The following is a 21,919-nucleotide window of genomic DNA, read 5'->3' on the forward strand; positions in this document are numbered from 1 at the left end:
AGTGCCTAGTTGTGGTGTCTACATATCAGTGTTGGGTTTGGACATGAATCTTGTGCATGGCTCCCAGACCTCTTGGAAGAGGGCAATTTTGTGGGAGATGAAGGCCTGTAACTTTCCCCATATTCTTTTTTTTTTTTGTATATACAGTGGATGTTTTAGGACATCCTTCCTCTCTCCTCCAAAATTCCATCCTTCATCCTATTTCCACGGATGTTTTAAAATATATCCTGTGTAACACGCTTCCACCTCCCTAAAGCTTAACATGACTGTTCAAGCCTGTGTGATAATATCAACATTTACATCAACATCAATCATGGCTATACTGTGTCAGGTTTGGACAGGGGACACTGGAAAAATGAAAGGATCACATGTACTTTATTGCAATCTAATGTATTTATTTGCAAAGAGAAAACCAGTTTCCCTCCCCTCCCCCCCTTTACAGCGAAAAATAAAAGCACACATTTAATGAATTGATTAATTAAATTCATGATACATTTTTAGTTTATTCCATTGTTGCGCCTTTTAGTAGTGCGCCAATTATTAACTTGGACGTATCAACTAATTAAAGAAAATTCAGACTTTTAGATTTTGATTCACCCAATAAAGAATGATCATGTCTAATGGCCATTAATGGGCAGTAACTAAAACTGAATCACACAACTATAATTGAAATACAGTGTCCATAGTCCATGGTCGCCACAAGCTAAGTGTTAATATTATCTAGATTGAGATAGTGGGTTACTTTGTATTAGTTGTTCGGTATCAGCAGTTCCTAGCTTCTAGGTCAGGACCTTAAAATGGGATCCCCATTAATAAAAAGAGGCACTGCATATTTATCAGGACCCAGGCAACTGTCACAATAAACTGGTTACTGTCACAGCTTTGTAACAGAATTGTGCACCCCAGTGTTCTGAAAAATACTTTGATAGAGGGAAGGGTCTAATGACATTGAGAAAAGAATGAACACATCTAATGGATTGATTAAAGTCATGATTAATTTTTAGTTTATTTCATCGATGTGCCATTAAGTTCCTTATTAATTCGGACGGATAAACGAATATATGAAAGAAAATTCTGATTTTAATTCACCCAAAAAAGAATGCCCATGTCTAATAGTCATGAAAGTAAAGAAACTTAATTGTAAATGTCAATGTCAGTTTTTATCACAGTTGGACAATGGGTCACTGAGTAAAATTCAGATAGAAAAATGGGTCGCCAAGCTAATGTCATAAATGTAATTTGAGTCCCAGACAAAAAATGTAAGAGCCTCTGTTTTACATATTTGTCAGGTGCAAAGTCATCCTGCCTTTAGATATAGAAATACACTGATTATTATTTCCCAAATGTAACATTAAACGATTATTTTTTATGTCACTCTTCAGACGGGAACATTGCTGTCACTAAGGTTGGCCATCAGAGAATGGGAGTGACAAATACTGTGCAAAATCTATTATAATTTATTGTTCACCGCAAAGAAAAAAAAAGTTCCAGAGAAGGATTAAGATCCCATGGGGCCCTGGGCATGTTTTTTGTTTTGTTTTTTTAATTTAAAAAAATAATTGTAGAAATTGTGAATTTATTTTATCTCTGCTACAGATTCCTTCTTACAGAAAGTCACAAACGTTACTTTGAAAAACTCGCACTTTATTGTGACAAATATGCTGAGCAAATCCCAGTAACATTTGTGTTAGGTAAGTACTGCCTGCATGTGCAGTCCATGCCACATACTGCTTACATTGAGAAGACCTATCCCATTTTGCATGTATCCCCTCCGTGGAGGAATATCATACATCAGGGGCAGGCTGGCTCGTATTCTTCTGTCAATTAATCTTATGCAACAGAGTTCCATGCCCACATAGGCGAGGATTATTTTATAATTGCAAGCAAATAAGCAGCTATAGCTTACCGTATTGTAGTGAGCAGTTAATATTCTCCCTGAAGGCTTTAGCCAGCCTACCCTTGAATCCAGATTACTAATACTGTTTGTCACACACTGTAATACTTTGACTTGCTGATTGCTACATTTTTTGAGCAGCACCAATGTGTCTAAGTTACACAATGTATCCTAGAAACTGAAGTGGTTTCTGTTCCCAGAATAAAAACCTTGCTTTACTTTAGTGCTATGAGAAAAACAATTGATATGCTGCTCAAAGAGGCCCTGTCACCTTTTCGGGGTCTTTGCACTTATTGTATTGATGCCCGAAGGTGACATCCCTGGTTGACGGATAAGCAGTGAAGTTAAAGGCAAATATACTTAGCTAGGACTCTCGTCCGTCACAGACTCTGCCATCTTCCTTCTTCAGTTCTCCATGCTTCCTCCATGCTTCCTCCACTGCAGTACTCTTGCACGTGCGCAAGAATACAACGCAGAGGTTTATGGAGGAACCAATGAGAAAGCAGAATCCTCCGTAGTTTAACTCTCGCGATATGTGCAAGATGATGCCCGCTTTGTCAATATTTGATAGACAAAGTAGTCCCTGCTTTGTCTTATGGTATCTTTTTTTTTTTTTTAGTTCTTTATTTTTGTAGTGCATTGAGTAACAAAGCATGGTTACATAGACATTTCTCAAATGACAGAAACAACAGTAAGAAGTATCATAAAATGTCAGAGTTGCTGCACTTTTTATAACTAAGTAGAAATGTTTCAGGGTCATAGTTCTATGTGCAGAGTGACAGAAAAAGACATGTTTCGGTATAGAACTATAGATAAACTTCAGAATGTCTTATGGTATCTTTTGATTGCATTAGAATTTCAATTCAATTTTTACTAGGTCAATATAAGTATTTTATAAAGATTTTATATTTATGACATACTCAGAAAGTATATTTTAGAGTCACTTTAATCGTATGCAAACTGTCACACAAAATATTTTGGTTTATTTTTATTATTTCTCTCGATAGCTTTACTAACCTTTCCGATATGTATTTTAGTTTTTCAGCAAAGACGGCCTTTTAATTTTAAATGCAATAAGCTCAGCAATTTTAATTTAAAGACCATTCCATTGCACTGATAGCCGCTGTCATATAACATTGCTCCTTGGACAAATGGCTGAAACTTAAAACGAGCAGTCCAGCAGCGTACTTAACGCTTAAAGCAGAGCTATTTTTTTCAAGTGGCTGAGTGGTACACTTTGTAATTGTTTCTCTCGTTTGAATATTACTCCAACATCTAAAGTAAACAGTGTGTGCAAGAAAGCCATTCCAAAAATGGAAACCCTTTTCCCTGGACGAAAGACACTTGTGACGAGGGTCGAACGAATTGATTTCTGTCTTTTGGGCAATTCCAGCAGATTGACATGGTGGTACCTCAAAACCAAGCTTCGTCTCATTTTTTTTAAAAACATCTTTAAATAAAAGCCAAGTACAGAAAATACAGAAACCAAAGCAAGTGGAATTAGATGCCAATTGTGTAAAGGTAGTGCTACACACAGTTTATTTGAAGGACAAAATGGAAAAAAAAATGTTTTGGGTTTCCCCTTTGTCAATGCCAACATTTCCTTACATCCCTACTTGATAAGGACATTCTAGAATTTACAAAGGGGAAACCCAAAATGTTTTTTTCTGTTTGGTCCCTCAAATAAACTGTATGTAGAACTCGCCGTGCAAAAATGGTATCTAGCTGCGTTGCCTTCATTTCTTTATTTTATGTATTTGGATTTAACCCTGCTTTGAGCAACATGGTGCAAGGTTAGCAGTAAAGAGTTATTCGTTTGGTTTTTTTCCCCCTCTCTGGCCACATTAAATATAAAAGCCGTACAGGGTAAATTGGGCTGTTGGTGACAGTGGCATGTTTATATATTTTAAGATTTTTACCCTGGAAGAAGATATATTAATATTTCTCTCATTTTTGAATATGCACTAGGCGCAGGCATAGACAACCTTCGGCACTGCAAATGTTTTGGACTACACCTCCCATGATGCTTTGTCAGCATTGTGTGTGTAAGAGCATTATGGGTGATGTAGTCCACAACATCTGGAGTGCCGAAGGTTGCCTATCCCTGCACTAGGGAGTGCAAACAATAAAATATGGTTACAAGATTATATGTAGAACAAAAACAAATAGGTAAACTTCATTACAAGTTAGGTTTAATTGTAGATATAGGGATTGAAATATTTTAGAATATTACAGAGTGGTGGGAGACTGTGCAAATTCTTTTGGAGAAAGCTATTTGATTTATTTCCTTTTTGTAATGAGGAAACGTTCCTTACGTTCCTTACAGTGAACGGTAGGTTAGAGGTGATGTGCACAGCTGGACAGATGGAGTGAGTATTCTTCTCAAGTAGTATAGAAATGTTCTAAATATGTCTACCAGGCTCATAGAAATGCGCAGCCCATTTCGTTAGGTTGTGCAACGGGAAATTCTTCCCCAATGTTATATTTTAACGTTATGTAATGTCCATATTAAAGGGACACTATAGTCACCAAAACAACTTTCGCTTAATGAAACAGTTTTGGTGTATAGATCATGCCCCTGCAGTCTCATTGCTCAATTATCTGCCATTTAGGAGCTAAATCACTTTGTTTATGAACCCTAGTCACACCTTCCTGCATGTGACTTGCTTAGCCTTCATAAACACTTCCTGTAAAGAGTCATCTAATGTTTATCCTTCCTTCATTGCAAGTTCTGTTTAATTTAGATTTTCTTATCCCCTGCTATGTTAATAGCTTGCTAGACCCTGCAAGAGCCTCTTGTATGTGATTAAAGTTCAATTTACAGAAAAAGAGATACAATTGTTTAAGGTAAAGTATATCTGATTGAAAGTGAAACCAGTTTTTTTTCAATCAGAGCCAGGGGAGGTGTGGCAATGGCTGCATAAACAGAAACAAAGTTATTTAATTCTTAAATGTTAGTGAATTGAGCGGTGAAACCTGAGAGGAATGATCTATACACTAAAACAGCTTCATTAAGCTAAAGTTGTTTAGGTGACTACAGTGTCTTTTTAATTTAAATTTTGAGTGGATACGTAGTGTAGATGTGTGTCTTGTGTAGGTGTAAAGTGGCTTTCTGAGTGTAGTGTGAGTATAGTTGTGAGTGATGTGTGGCTACGTGTGGGTAGCTGTGAGTGGTATATGTAATGACAAAGTGTGATGTGTGTATTGCTGTAATTAATGTGCATTACTGTGTGTGGGTAGCTTGGAGTGATGTTTGTGGCTGAGTACGAGTATCTTCAAGGCTGACATGGGAGATAAAATAGTTCTAGACGTTTTATGACATAGTAGTGGTGTATTTTCACATTTTAGAAATGCAACTTTTTCTCTTTAAGATTTCAATAATATAAATAAGACAACCTCACTAAAACAAATATACATATATAGAGACTGCAATCAGTCACTGAAATGTTCATTTAGAGAGACATGGATTGAGACCGGCAGGGGAGATCTCAGGATCTCCCCTGTCGGCTCATGCAGAGCTGGTGCTATCCAAGCACCGGCTCTGCTCTAAGCCTCCATGGGCCGGTGGGGAGATCAAAGATCTACCTCACCGGCCGACAGCAGCATGGACGGAGGCAGGATCCGGGGAGCTCCAGCCAGCAGCTCCACTGGGTTCCTCTCGCGAGATCTGAGCGTTGCCGCGGCATTGCTCAGATCTCGTGAGAGTGAACTCTAGCCCCGCAGGCTAGAGTTCACTCTCCACTGGACCACCAGGAATGGCACATGGCAGCAAGGATCCCCCTCCTTGCCCCCACCTCCACCCCCGCAATCCCTCCAAACATACAGCACACATACAGCACCCACACACATACAGCACCCACACACATACAGCACACAAACACCTACCCACATACAGCACACAAACAGCACTTACATACATACAGCACACATACAGCACCCTCACACACACAGTACACTAACAGCACACACACAGCACCCTCACACACACCACACAAACAGCACCCTGACACACACACAGCACCCTCACACACACACAGCACCCTCACACACACAGCACCCTCACACACACAGCACCTTCACACACATCACCCTCACACACACAGCACCCTCACACAGCACACTAACAGGACCCTAACAAACACACACACAAACACCCTCAAACACACACAGCACACTACCTGCACCCTCACACACAAACAGCACCCTCACACACACACACACACAAACACCCTCACCCACATAGCACACTACCAGCACCCTCACACACACATCACACTAACGGCACCCTCACACACAGCAGTGTATGTATGTGTGTGTATATATATACATATATATACACACACACACACATACACACGGGGTGTGTTTGTGCTTTAGGGTGCACACCCTAATGCAATAGGCTGTGCACGCCTATGAAGACACATAGAAATATGCACATGCATGCAGACATACTTACAGATACACACATAAATACACACTCACAGAGACATATACAAGTACAAACATACATATACACAGATACACATTCAGTCATACATGCAAACACATTCATAGATACATATAGGCAAGGTTCAACATTTTCAGGTCCTGGGCTACTAGCCAGGCTGAAATTTAGTCACTACTTCAAATGCACATATATATATATATATATATATATATATATTTCTTTTTTTACACATTGAGTAAGTTCCTCCCTCCTCAAGGAGACAATGACCTACAGATGTTCTTTAAAAGCTAATTTCTTTGCTAGTAAACAAACTAGTCACTTATTCACTCCCATAACTAACCACTCAAACAGTAACAGGCATAGTGACACACACAGCCATACCTGAAGATGCACTCACAGATACACACAAACATACACACACTCACAGTTATACAAACATATTCAAATGCACACTCAGGGACACATACACATAGATATACACTCTTAGAAATACAGATACACAGTGAAACATACAGACATATGATAATAAATACATGTTGGAATTGGTGGAATGTCCATGTAGTAAAAATAGGAAAGGGAGATTCAAGTTAGCTGCCCCTCAGCCCAATATAACTAGTGGGGGGTTAGGTGCTGTAGTAGGATGCTTAAGGCAGTTATAGGCAAGGGGGGCTGTAGTGAGGGGATAGGGACTGGAATGAAGAATAGAAGCAGTAGTGGGGGCTAGGGGCTGTAGTGAGATTTAGGGGCAGGGCCAGTGCAAGGATTTTTGAATACGTAGGCGAAGAGGCATTTTTCCACCCCCCAAAAAATAACATCTTCACCTATGTGCCTCTTAACCAGCCCCTCTCCCCTCCCCGTCCATTAGTGGTCCCCTACCTTCCCTGTCCCTTAGTGTTCCTCTCCCCTCCCCCTCTTTTCCCTGTCCCTTGGTGTTTCTCTCCCCTCCCTGTCCCTTGGTGCACACCCCACCCCCTTAGTGGTCACACTCCCCTTCCTGGTGTGCCTCCTACCTCTCTTGTAGCATTGCCGAGCAGATCCTCTACAGGAGCTTCAGTTTTCTTTACCCGCTGGACTGACAGGAAGTGCTCTCTCAGTGAGCACCTCCTGTCAGTCTGGCCGGGTACAGGAAACAGAAGCTCCTGTACCACGCTCCGCTCCGCCATGCTACACTCAGTGGTGTATACACACTAACAGTCACACACACTCAATGACAAACACACAGACGTTACTGACAGACACAGACTCACTGATCTGACACACACTCATTCATTGACAGACACACACACACTGACAGACACACACTGATTGACAGACACACTGATAGTCACACACACAGGGCCGCCATCAGGGGGTGACAACCATGATGGTTGTCATGGGCCCGGCGGCCCTGGGGGGCCCGGCCGCCTGGACCCCACGTGGAACGGCGGAATTGCTGCCAGTGCATCTGCACTGGGGACCACACACTGATGGGGCCCATTGGGTGGTCCAAGCATTTAGGGCCACCCGATGAGTCCTAAATCTTCAGGGGCCCGGTCAGCACTGTAATAGCACGATCAGGCTCCTTTAAAAAATTGCAGCTGCTCCGCAAGTGCTGCTGGGAGGAAGTGAAGGCCGGTCACTTCCTCCCGGCTTACTCCGAGCGGGAAGGAGGAGAGACAGCTTGAAGGCCACTAGGACAGGAGAGGCAGTCGACTCCCATCATCCCACGCCACCCTCCTGCAACAAAAAGGTAAGGAAGAGGAGGGTGGCTGAAAAATGAGGTGTATGTTTATATGTATGTGAGTATTCAGTATGTATGTCAGTATGCATGTATGTCTGTGTATGTCAGTATGTATGTATGCATGCTAGTATGTGTATACGTGTCTGTATGTCAGTATGTATGTGTATGTATGTCAGTATGTATGTCTGTTTGTCAGTATGTATGTATGTATGTGTATATGTGTCTGTATGTCAATATGTGTGTATGTATATATGTGTATATCAGTCTGTATGTATATCAGAATGTATGTGTATGTATGCCAGTATGTGTATATGTGTCTGCATGTCAGTATGTGTGTATGTATATATGTCAGTATGTATGTGTGTATGTATGTCAGTATGCATGTATGTCTGTGTGTGTGTGTCAGTATGTATGTGTGTATGTATATATGTCAGTATGTGTGAATGTATGTCAGTATGTATGTGTCAGGGTCTTACCTGAGTTGGGAGTCTGTAGCTCAGATATGTTGCTCACCCTTGCAGATAGCCACAGACCAAGGTGGTCAGGTAAGAATTCACCTGGCCTGTGGGTCTGTGCACGGGGGCTGTGCAGGATGAAGTACCAAGTCGCAGGACAGGCAAGGACTCAACCAGCAGGATAGTCGAGGGATAGCCGAGGTCAAAGGATGCCAGAGGACAGGAACAACGAGGAGTAGCCGAAGTCAAGGGATGCCAGAGGTCAGAGTAAACGTAGTCAGAAGCCGGGGTCAATAATAAGAAGCAGATTAAATGACAGGAACACTGGTACAAAATACACAACAGGATCAAAGACTTGACACTGAGCACAGGGCGAGGCTGAGTTTAAATACCCTGCTGATGTCTGATCAGGGTCAGGTGAAGCACAGCCAAGTCAAGGTGCAGCCCCCAGTGTAGTAGACATGCCAGGAGGATCAAGTCCCCTGTTGGGAACTCCAACGTGTCTGTCTGCCACGGTGAGAACCGTGACTGTATGTATGTATGTATATAACAGTATGTATGTCATTATGTATGTATGCATGTCAGTATGTATGTGTGTCAGTATCTGTGTATGTGAGTATGTATGTCAGTGTGTGTCTGTATGTCAGCATATATGTGTGTATCTGTATCTCCTTATGCGTATGTGTGTGTCAGTATGCCTGTATGTGTGTATGTCTGTTAGTATGTGTGTATTTTTCTGTATGTGTGTCTGTCTCTTTTTTTGTCTGTGTTTGTGTCTGGTTGTGTGTATTCCTGTGGGCGGGGTTTGGAGGCAGGCACCCGGGGGCCCAGACCTTGAGCTGTGTTAGGTGCAGTAGTGGGGATAGGTGCTGTGGTGGGGTATAAAGGCAATAGTGGTGAGGTAGGGCCATTGTGGGGTTTAGATGCTATAGTGGAGAGTTAGGGCAGTAGTGGAGGATAGGAGCAGTAGTGGAAGATGTGGCTTTACTTTTCGGGCGCGGGTGGGGAGACCTTTTAATCTATCTGCCAGCTTGTTCGGCATCCAGCACTCCGGCTGCATTAGGGTGTGCCTAGACACACTCGGCAAACTGGTGAGCATGCATATGACCACACTAGACAAGTAAAGAGTATGTCTTTATCTAAAGGATTAGTCTGGACACCATAATCACTATTTCGCGGCAATAGTGCCTGGCACCATCCCTAGGATAAGAGTCCTGTTGTTGAATTCTTTGACGTTAACCTAGGTCCCCAAGTCCTGCTCCCTCTTCAGATATCTCCAAAGTATAAATGTATACTTTCATGTTAGAAACATCAAGTCCACCCACGTTTGGACAGAATTCTTAGGCTGGTAGAATGAGCTCATGCTCAAAGCCAATGGATTCACTCCAGACAGATGTGAAATTGATATACAGTAAGTAATGCAGAAGAGGAACTTCCACTTTCAATATATCAGAAAAGGAAGACGGATCACATATGCCTGCCATTCTATAATGGGTAATGGCACCACAGGACTCCAGGCATGCTGTAGAGGTTATGGTATCTAGACTGACCCTGTAAGTGTGAGCTAGTTTAGATGTTTCAACATATAACAAAGATGAGCAATGTATTGAAATTGCACAATAAAGGAGCATAACAAATTGTACTAACAAAGATGATTTTATTAAAGACACGGAGGCTCATATTATGCATAACTCTTTCTTTATTTCCTCAGCAGCAAAGATAGAGGAATATAAATATTATCAAAAACGAAAGAAAAAACTGTACAGGCACAACAGGCAGCCAATCACATAATAGAGGAAGTAGCTATATAAGTCCTGTGTCTCCCACAATCCCCCTCTTTCTTTGCTGCTTCCTCAGACAGCTAAGTATCTTACTTGAGCTCTCTACTCATTGCATTTTATTTGTGATATTTACTTGTGATTATTGTTGTTTGCTTATTGCTGTGATTTACTTCTTATTGTTTTGATATTTACTTGTCACCTGTATCGTTGGTGGGCCTGGGTGTTCCCCTGGAACTTTGCCCGCGGCCGCGGGCTCTGTTTCCCTTCCCTCCCGACCCGGTTTGCTTTCGTGCGCTTCCCAGCGCTACCCTCTGCCGCGGCGGTCCTCTCTCCCTGCGACCGCGGCTGAGTGTGCTCTCTCCTCGCTCGCGGGCTGCCTGCGTGGGTGGGTGCACGCGCCCCCTCCCCCGCCGGGAGCCTGTCCGCACTCTTACACGTGCGGCGGCCATCTTGGGCGATCATTTGCATCGCTCACTGTCCTGCCGTGCGGTCAGTCACTTTTTTCTCCGGGTCCCCCCTGCTACACCAACGATCAGGTCATACTGCTTTTTGTGTTCTTGCTGGGTTAATCAACCCACTTTAATTAGTACTTATTTACTGTTCACTTAGTGCCGTTTTTCTATTGTGACTCTGCCATTATGCAGGATAGGGTGGATGGGCCTACTGATCCCTCTGGGGATTTGCCAATTGATAACCCTGAGAGTGCTTTGGCCTCTCAAGAGTTCCATACCTTATTAGAGGCCACTATGGCTTCCTCCCTTCAAAAGGCTATTGCCTCAGCGATGGGGGCTGTTTCCTCATCCTTCACCCAGTCACTGCACTCTGTGTTTTTGCCCTCCATGGCTACCCCTGCCGCCCTGGGCGTGGGGTCCCCTTCCCCTGCCCAAACTGTGCCTGGCGCCCGTAAGGCGAAGGCAAAATCTCGCCATATCGGCTCCCACTCCTCGATGCAGGTTTTGCCTGCCATGACTGACACGCCTCTGGCGGTCGCAGATAGCGCGCCTCCCACGCGCACAAGAGCCCCTGGCCGGGCTAAAAAGGCTAGATTGTGGAAACGGGCTAGAGCCCTGGATGATGGGTCGGACACCGACCGGAGTGTGGAAGATGATTCCGATATTATGGAGTATGACTCCTTTGTTGAGGGCGAGTCAGGCGAGGACGTACCCCCTACGGGTATCACCCCTTCTGGGTCCTCTGCCAACCCCCGAGGGAAAGTGCCAGACCCCGCTGGGGATAATGTAGCACTTGTAGATCCACAGGGTAACCCCCTGTTTGACCCGGACGACCTCCGTCACCCGCGGTCCGCTGAATGGGTCCCTCCGGACCATATCGCCCAATATGTGGCTAAACGGATACGCACACCCCTATCCAAAGAAGGCCGCAATAAGCTGCGCGCCGAGTGCCCACGGCCTTCCCTCCCTGGCGCTGCCTGTAAGACCCCAGACGTTGATCCCCAAATTGCCCAATTTTTAAATAAATCTGGCTGGAAGCCTAAGAAGGGTCTCGACCACTCCCTGAAAGGGTGTCAAGACAAGATCCTTGATACGTTGGGCCCCCTGTCGAAGCTGTATGAGCTTCTTGACAACGCTAGAACTGGCGACTCTGTGTTAGATGTCGATGTGGCCATCGGGTGGGTCCAGCGGGCTATCTGCCTTCTTGGGAACGCTAACACGGCTATGTCTTCAGAGAGACGTAAGGCTATTCTTTTGAAAATTGACCCTAAGCTGTCCGCTATGACCGTGGCGGAGCCTGATTCAGCCGATGAGGGGATGTTGTTTGGCACATCCTTCGTGAAAGATATGGGATCTTACGTCAAGACCTTTACGGCGATTGACAATGCGCAGGCAAATATGAAGCGCGTATTCGCGCCTAAGGTTTTCGGTGGGGCCGGGCGTAGCAGGAACCGTCCACCCGGCCGTGGTTTCCGAGGCTCGTTCCGTGCCACCAGAGGTTCCTTTTTTCCCTCCCGAAGTTTTCAAGATCCGAAAACGCCTCCCTTCTTCCCAGCACGAGGGAGATCGTGGGGCTCCAGATACCCCCGTGGTGGGTCTTCGGGCAGACGCCCTTATGGTGAGTACCCCTTCTTCCCTCTCGATCAGGTTCGGGTGGCGGGGAGGCTGGCTTTATTCTACCTAAGGTGGGCAGATATAACCTCAGATGCTTGGGTTCTGCAATGCGTAAGGGGTTATCAACTAGATTTCGTCTCCCTGCCTGTTCAAATGTATGCCCCCAGGGAATTGTCTCTCCCACAGGAGCAGGACGCGATGATCTCTGGGGAAGTCGAGGAGATGTTCTCAAAGGCGCCATCGAGGAATTGCCGTTCGCCACTCCAGGCTTTACGAGCAATCTCTTCCTAGTGCCCAAGAAAGGGGGCGGTGTCCGCCCAGTGATAAATCTTCGCCCTCTCAACGCCTTCCTACGCTACCAACATTTTCAGATGGAAGGCATTCATTGTCTCAGAGACCTTCTGAGACAGTCGGATTGGATGGCCAAGTTGGACCTGAAGGATGCGTACTTCACGGTTCCAATAGCAGTAGAGTCCAGGGACTACTTACACTTCACCTGGCACGGACGGCGTTGGCGTTTTACATGCCTGCCGTTCGGTCTCTCCTCGGCCCCTTGGTGTTTCACCAAGGTAATGAAGCCGGTGGTGTCGTACCTCCGTACCCGAGGGGTTCGACTGATTATTTACCTGGACGACATCCTAATCATGTCCCAATCGTTGGAATGCCTGAGACTGCATTTGGACTGGACAGTCAATCTCTTACAGAACCTAGGTTTTCTGATCAACTGGGACAAGTCGGTCCTGAACCCCGCCCAGTCTATGGAGTTTTTGGGGTTCCAGGTGGATTCCGTACGGCAGTTCCTGTACTTGCCGGAATCCAAGATAAAAGCCATCCAGAAGGAGCTTCGTCGAGCTCTTCGTGCTTTGGACTTATCGGTTCGACAGTTGGCAAGGATCATCGGCCTACTGGCCTCCTCCATTCAGGCGATATTCCCAGGACCTCTGCATTACCGGGCTCTCCAACGGCTCAAGGGGTCGCACCTACGTTCGGGTCACTCCTACGAATCTCGGATATGTCTGGATGAGGAATCCAGAGACGAGCTGGTAGGGTGGCTAGCACACATGGAAGCCTGGAACGGAAGGGCGATTTTCGGTTCCATTCCGGACGTGATCATAGAATCAGATGCCAGCTTGCACGGCTGGGGGGCTCGTTGTGGCAACATTTCCACAGGAGGCAGATGGTCCGACGCAGAGAAGTCGTTACACATCAACTGCCTAGAACTTCTGGCAGGAGCCTTTGCGATTCGCAGCCTTACCCCTGGAAGGGCGAACTGTTGTGTTCTCCTCAAGTTGGACAACGTATCGGCGGTCCGATACATAAATCACCTGGGCGGCACCAAGTCCAGGATGTTGGCTCTCTTGGCGAAGGATTTTTGGAAATTCTGCCTTTTCAACAACGTTTCGGTGACGGCGGAACATATTCCGGGTCTGGACAATTCAGGTGCGGATTGGAACTCCAGGCATTTAAGAGACTCGGGAGACTGGCGCTTGCACGCCTCGCTCTTCCAAAGCCTAACCGGGTTGTGGGGACGATTCGAGATGGACCTATTCGCCTCTCGCCTGAACACTCAATTGCCGAAGTTCTACAGTTGGAGACCCGACCCGGCGGCTGTGGCGACGGATGCCTTTCTTCAGGAATGGCCACAGGGCCGCCTGTATGCCTTTCCTCCATTCAACATGATTGCTCGTACGATCTCAAAGCTGGTTCGTCACGACTGCTGTCTGGCTCTGATCACCCCTCTGTGGAGATCCCGTCCGTGGTTCCCTCGACTGATGGAGTTGTCCATAGACTTCCCTCGTCTATTACCGAACTTTCAGAACCTCCTTCTGGATCCGGATGGGAACTCGCACAAATTGGTGCTACGGCACCAGTTGCCCCTGGTAGCGTGGTTCCTTTCAGGGGACGCTGGGTTGTCCCTGACGTTCCACAGACAACTCTCTTGCTCCTCGATAACGCCTGGGCTCCGGGCATGCGATCAGCTTACCGAGCTGCATGGAAGTCTTGGTCTGATTGGTGCATGGAACGGGCAATGGATCCCGTATCTGCCCCTCTCCATTTGATCCTGGAGTTTCTCACAGCCCTGTTCGACTTGGGCAAGGCGTACAGAACTATCAATGTTTTTCGCTCGGCCATATCTGCCGGTCACGGAGGCTTGGAAGGTTTACCCGTCGGTAAACATCCTTTTGTATGCCGTCTTCTCAAGGGTATTCGCCTCGTCCGTCCACCTAGGTCGCGTTTTTCGGCCTTTTGGGACGTCAACATAATGTTGCGGTTCCTGTCGGAGTGGTATCCTAACCATGACTTGACTCTTAAACAACTATCCTCCAAGATGGTTATGCTGTTTTGCCTGATCTCTTGTAAGAGAGTCTCCGATGTCAGGGCCCTTGACTGGGGTGCCTTTGTGTTTACTCCTGAAGGCGTTACTTTCAACATATCTAGGAGGACTAAGTCGGCATCCAAATCCTTCATATATCCTAGATTCTCGTTATGACCAGCACTCTGTCCGGTGGATTGTTTGAAGGCCTATCTGGATGCTACGCGACCGTTGCGTTCGTCTGACCGACATCCCCTATTCATTTCGTTTAAGGCTCCTCATCGCCCAGTCTCGACACCGACGCTAGCGCGTTGGATTCGTTGGCTTTTATCCCTAGCGGGTATAGACACGTCTATCTTTACACCTCATTCTGTACGAGGTGCTATGGCCTCGAAGGCATCCACAGTTGGTTGCCGTCTGGAAGACATCATGCGCGCAGCGGACTGGTCCCGAGAATCAACCTTCAGGGACTTCTATTTCAGACCAATTGAGCACATCGCATCTCAGGTGATAGCACAGCTTTGAACTTGCATAATATGAGCCTCCGTGTCTTTAATAAAATTCCCAGATTTTACTAGTAACATGACGTAAAGTCATGATTTTATTAAAGACACGAAGGCGAGTATTATTCCCTCCCACCCTCCCGGTGTGGATTTGGGATAGGAGATGCTTCGAGACTATGCAGGTATGTTGTCAATTAGGTCTGTATTTGGATCATGTATCTATATCATGTAATTTTATCATGTTTAGATGATTTTGACAGTTTTATATTGGTTTCTAATTTTATATATTTTCTATTCCAGAATCCAGTTTCATGTAGGACTCCTCACGGTTATGTTTGGTAAGTCTACAGTTTTGAGTTTGGAAATTACCATATTTTTCTATCTTTTTTAGCTTGAAGTTTTCGCATTGTTTCCCGTTTCCTGTTTGGATCAAGTGGGACATCGTTAATCTTACCTGGTCTTCGGTTTTCGCAAGAAAGAGGGGGATTGTGGGAGACACAGGACTTATATAGCTACTTCCTCTATTATGTGATTGGCTGCCTGTTGTGCCTGTACAGTTTTTTCTTTCGTTTTTGATAATATTTATATTCCTCTATCTTTGCTGCTGAGGAAATAAAGAAAGAGTTATGCATAATACTCGCCTCCGTGTCTTTAATAAAATCTTGACTTTACGTCATGTTACTAGTAAAATCTGGGAATTTGTGGCACAGATGCATATACCATGTCACCATAATTTTGGTTGTTCAAAATAGTATTATCTCCTGAACAGCGAACAGCTCGATTTTAAGATAAACTTGCATCACACTGTATCATTATGAGTTTGAAAGAGAGAGATCTTCATCATTTAATACAAGATTACAAAGATTTTTGCTGATGCAGCTATAATTAACCACTTTTGCCAGGTTGTCTGCTTGCATCATGCAAACTTTGTACTTATGTCTGGAAGACTTAACTTAGGCTTGGCAGTCAGAGACTTGTGCTAGCAAACAGACACGAATTGTGATACTAAACATAACAACAAAGATTTTTTTTCTGACCTTTTACATATAATAATTAAATATATTTTATTTTCTTGCTACTTGGATTTTACACCAATTTTATACCAATTACTAAACTGACTTCATTGAGGGGATATTTATTTGATGGTTATGGTAATGTAGAATATAACTCTATAAAGAGCATGCAAAGCCTGGAATTGCAAGAATATCCATTGCAATTTGCTTTTTTTTTTATAGTAAATCCAACTTGGCCTGTATTACAAAAACAAACTGAGATATTATCAAAAGGTAAATTTGCATTAAAATTGCCTTCAGTAAATATACACATCTTTTTTTATATAAATACACAATTATACCTGTATTAAAGAATCTGTCTAGAAAGTCGTGAGTAGGTAACTGTACACAATACAAACTTGTAAATCAATTACACATAAAGATAATGTGAAGTGGCCTAAAGATAACATGAAGACAATAGCATTTGTGTGTTTTGTGCATGTTTAGAATTCATGGTTTTCGTCCTGTGGATATTTTATTTGCACTGCACTGGTCAGTTTCCTATGCTGAAGATGGGCAAGAGAGGCATAAACTAGCCAGTAAGAGAAGACTTTTTGTTAGTGTTTCAAAAGCCAGCCAATCGAGGAACTGCACTCCTTCATGTATAGACCTGGGTGCAACTGAACCAAGGACCAGCACCAAGTCCCAAACAGTAGTTTGTAAGGAAAAAGGGTTCAGGCACTCCAAAACTTAGATAGACATATTTATTGGAACCAAAATGTCCAGCAGCAATGTTTTGACCAAAAGATCTTTTTCAAGATAGAAAAAGACCCTTGGATCGAAACGTTGCTGCTGGACATTTAGGTTCAATAAATATGCCTATCTAAGTCTTGGAGTGCCTTGACCCTTCTTTACTTTTTTGATAGTGTTGTCCTTTTGAGCCCCAAAAGAGACACCACTCAGACACTGTGTATTAACTTTACGTTAGACAGATCAAATTATACCCCTTCCCAAAATATTAGCAATTTGAGTTTAGAGGACATATATAAGAGAATCAACAGTATACTCTGGATCTTAACACCATTGATAAATAGGAGCTGTTTATTCCCAACGAGTAGTTAAGAAAATATTCAGTAGATGACAGAGCCACTATAATGGCTCATGGAGAAATCCCATTCACTCAAGGTTTCTGGATTATTTGATCAAGATGAAAAAAACTAATTGTATACTAAATCTGACATCATGCTGAGCTGGAATCCAAATGGCAAAATTCAAACAAAAATAGCCAAGCTTTGTCTATAGCTCAGTTGTAGAATTTTCTGCTGTGTTTGCCTAAATGTTACCACTAGGACTTCAATGTGCTACAATCTACTATTTTATAATTAAAATTTTAATTTGCAGAGACAGTGTATGCATTGGCTAAATGTACACATCGCTTACAGAAACTTTAAATATGTTACCCCAGATATGTTAACATACATGATCATGTGAAACACGCAGGGTGGAATGTATGCATCCAGCGTTGAATCTATTTTGGCATGTGAAAACAAATAAAATGACATTATTGTACTTCAATGTTTGTAACTAATATCATACAGCCAATGTCAAAGTACAATGTGATTTGTTTGTACAAAATCAACAAACAGGTGACGATGCATAATGTAATGCAACATTAATAGACAAAATTAGCTGAAAAAAAAATGATTTGACTTCTGTTTTCCTAAAGAAATCTACTAAACTTGTACGTGATAATTCTGACTTTGTTTCTTCACTTGCTGGTCAGTTCTGATCTTGACGATACTTATTCTTATTCTAAATTATCTCGTACATTTTTCAGTTCAGTTGTGATGAATTTCATTAATTTAATTTATTTAATTAAATATTGCAGTTGTAGGCCAAGAGGTGGAGGTCTCATGCGATTGGTCCACAACTGTAAACTTAATACTGTTTGTTCTTATGCTAGAAAAAACTTCTCCATTAATACGACTCGAGGGTGAAACACCAATTATAAAATTAAAGCATTTCAATATATTATTATTGACTTTGGCTTTGATTTAATATATGTTGTCTTGGTATATAGAGTGTCCCTTTCATTAGCTGAACAAAGTAGGTATTTCAGCATAAAACTATACTGTCCAGTACTGGCATCGCAACAAAGCTGGAACACCCAGATAGAACATACAGATCCGTTTGTTATGTCCCAGCCAACATCGCACTATGGTAGCCAGCAGAAGTTTCACCTTACTTGGTATTTAAGAATGTATGTCATGACAACCGTAGACAAGCTAAATAAAATATGACCCAAACCAATGAGTCCCCTTTTGTGTCGTGAACAAAATTCTCCTTTCTTTCAATTATACAGGTTTTTATGTCACTCTAGTCGTAAACAGATGGTGGAACCAATTTGTGAATCTTCCATGGCCTGACAGACTTATGTTATTAATCTCCAGTAATGTACATGGAAGAGATGAATACGGACGCCTGATCCGGCGGACACTTATGCGCTATGTGAACCTAACATCTTTACTGATCTTCCGCTCTGTCAGTACTGCTGTTTACAAAAGATTTCCAACCATGGACCATGTTGTAGAAGCAGGTATATAGTTATAATAGCTTAGTTGGGGCTCTAATGGAATGGTTTTAATAATTATATTATAATTATATTAGATCAGAACTTGTATACCGGATAAACAATAGTTGATGTTGAGTTCGATAAACATCCTATTTATGGAGAACAGAAGGCCACCCTTTCATAGTTCTGTTTCCCTGCCAGCTGATATTATACTTTTTTTAGCAGATGAGGGTGAGGTGGGGTAATGTTCTGCAAGGTTTACTATTCAGACAGGTGGCATGCTCAAGCCTGTTCCCCATAGAGGTTACTTGATGGCATAAGAACCCACATGCACAGTGGCTAAAGTCGATTTCTCAGCAAGTCCATCAAGAAAAATAATGTTAAAGGGACAACGTAGTTACCAGAACCACTGCAGCTTAATGTATTTGTTCTGGTGTCTACAGCCTGTCCCTGCAGGCGTTTTAATGTAAACACTGCCTTTTCAGAGAAATACAATACTGCCAAGAAACACCTTGTGATACAGCTCTTGTACTCCAACCAAGTACCTCCACTAAGTCCGCTTCATGGGACCATAGAGCACTTCAGACTCAGTCGCAGAAGCTTGACTGGGGTCTCAGGAACTCTTCCACCCGACCAGGTGGCATCTCTCTTCCAAAAGCAGCTAACATACAGTGCTTTATTTTTGAACTAGGACTAGTCTTTGCTTACTAGTCCTTAAGCATGTAGTGAACACCATAAAAGTATAAACAACATACATAATGTGAAGTACAAGCAACATAATATTGCCTCAAATATGTAACATAATTACAACTTTCAAAACTATGGGAAAAATATATATATCTAGATGCAACTTATCAATTTTTACAATATCCTAATTTGCATATTGTGATTATGCCAACAATGCATTTTTCAGTGCCAAACAACACAAAGCAAAGGAGAGCCTGGAGAAACCCCTTTTAAAACAAGGATATCCCAACCTTGCAAACCCAAGCCAGGGGGAAAAGCAGAATCCCATTCCAGGCCAGGGCCCATAGTTAGTGGGAAGGAGGCTGACCTGCAGTCCTCTCCATCTACCAAGGTAATGGAGGATTCCATTAAACACCTCTAGTGGCATACACAATACCCTACAGTTAAGATTATAGTCAGGGTTAATGATAAATGTAGAGTCACATGAACTTAGAAAATTCTAACTTGATCCTGGACTCAGGGAAGAGGAGGTTGTCGGTTTCCCTCCCCAGCGTCAGATTGAGTTTCATGGAGAGGATTTAGCAGGCTATTCAGTCTCAGCTAATGTGTGGAGGAAAAGGCTATAATCACTGCTGCTGTACAGTATAGAAGGCATCAAGAGAAAATAACTATAACCACTGTAACCCTTCCAGTAGAAAAGGTCCAATTTTGGCGACTGGGTCAGCGCTTTAGAGTCCCCTGATATTGGCGATGAAGTTGACCAAACAGAGGTACTCAGTCTGAGTACAGGAGCTTCGTTATGTGATCTAACTAGGGAACCCAATTGAGCACAACACAGGCATGTTCCTATAGAATGTAAAGAAGCAATTTGCCAGTGTTTTGCTCTTAACGCAGCAGTAAATGTATCATTTGTTATATTGTATGTTCTTTTTTTACTCTAATGTTAAGCTGTGAAATGCCCCAGCTGATAAATAACATTGATAATCCTTTAGACTGTCCAAATATAACTATACCTCCCCGACATAGAAAGTTTATTTGTTATGATGCCTTTGTACTCTGTTAATGTATATATGGGGGTTATTTTTACACAGGATTTATGACAGCGGATGAAAGAAAAGTATTTGATAATCTTCAGTCGCCACATCTTAAATACTGGGTTCCAGTAATCTGGTTCGGAAATTTGGCATCAAAGTCAAGAGCCGAAGGGCGAATCCGTGACAGCGTAGATCTACAAATAATGATGAATGTAAGCAAGAAAGAGTGAAAGGAACACTGTAGTTGTGATGGTGCCCAGAGGTCCTGCGCACCATCTTATTGTAAAGATTAAACTATTTATGAACTATCTCATCACAAATTGCTCCGTATGGCTTCCTTCCTCCTCTGTCTCCTCCCCTCAGTGCAGAAGTTTTGAACTTGTGACGGAGAGTCAGAGATTAAGTTGTTATGTTGGTCGGGGAGTTCCTTTAATTTAATGTGTTTATTAATTATTACAAGCTCTGTTACTTTTTACAGGGACTCATTCGGTGAACAGACAACTGTAGTGAACTAAAATGCATGCTGTTAAAGTAAATTAATATGTTAGTTGAAGTCGTTAAAAAATAAATAATTAATTAAATTAATTTATTAAAATACACAATTATTCATACAATAATCCAGCAAGGGGAGGGAGAAAAAACTTAATGGAAACGCATGATAAGTTGCATTTAAGATGCTTTTTTCGTGTTCTCTAAGTATTATCTTTTTATAGAAACATAGAATGTGACGGCAGATAAGAACCATTCGGCCCATCTAGTCTTACCAATTTTCTAAATAATGAAACAAAGAAAATGTGGATGAGATATAGGATCCTACCCACAGCTGATGCCGCAACTCCAAGTTAGAATGTCTTAATTGTCAGATGGATTGAATAATCCTAAAGTTAAATGGGTGATGGGGTTGAATCCTGGTGCTGGACTTTACCCAAACGTAGAAAACATCTCCCAAAACAAGTATTGTAGTCCGCACCCAGGGGTTAACCCCTATGATCCACAGAAAAAATGTACAGATAATAACACTGAAAAAGTGCCCATTTATTTGATATGAAAAAATAGCAACAATGTATGGCATTAAATTATCATGGCAGCACTCGTGTATACTGAATATTCAAGCAGGTGTAATGAATAATGCAAACAGTATGAATTTGTCCAAAATAGTACAAGTATCCAGGAGAAGGAAACAAACTTGCAAAAATAGGAACACTTGATGCAATGTCGAAATAGTTGCAATACCTGCTACTGCCAGACAAGAGGGAGACCACCTACACCGCCTCCCAGAAAAATTAAAGTGAGTACCCTGGATGCGTTTCGCACCTACCTCACCTCGAGGGAAGTGCGAAACGTATCTAAGGTGCTCAATCTATTTTTTCATATCAAATAAATGTGCACCTTTTCCGTATTTTAATCTGTATATTTTTTCTGTGGATCATAGTGGTTTACCCCTGAGTGCAAAC

General features: G+C 42.9%; 1 protein-coding gene across 1 annotated transcript in view; it reads left to right on the forward strand.

The window, feature by feature from the left end:
* The window catches only part of BEST3 (bestrophin 3), a 44,196-nt gene that overhangs the window by 17,188 nt on the left and 5,089 nt on the right, over positions 1–21,919 (forward strand). The window contains exons 3-5 of the mRNA XM_063447018.1: positions 1,597–1,691; positions 18,535–18,768; positions 20,523–20,677. Of these exons, the coding sequence (XP_063303088.1) occupies positions 1,597–1,691; positions 18,535–18,768; positions 20,523–20,677 (484 nt within the window). The remainder of the gene's footprint in view (positions 1–1,596; positions 1,692–18,534; positions 18,769–20,522; positions 20,678–21,919) is intronic.

The sequence above is a fragment of the Pelobates fuscus genome, chromosome 3 (genome assembly GCF_036172605.1).
Source record: "Pelobates fuscus isolate aPelFus1 chromosome 3, aPelFus1.pri, whole genome shotgun sequence".
Lineage (NCBI taxonomy): Eukaryota > Metazoa > Chordata > Amphibia > Anura > Pelobatidae > Pelobates > Pelobates fuscus.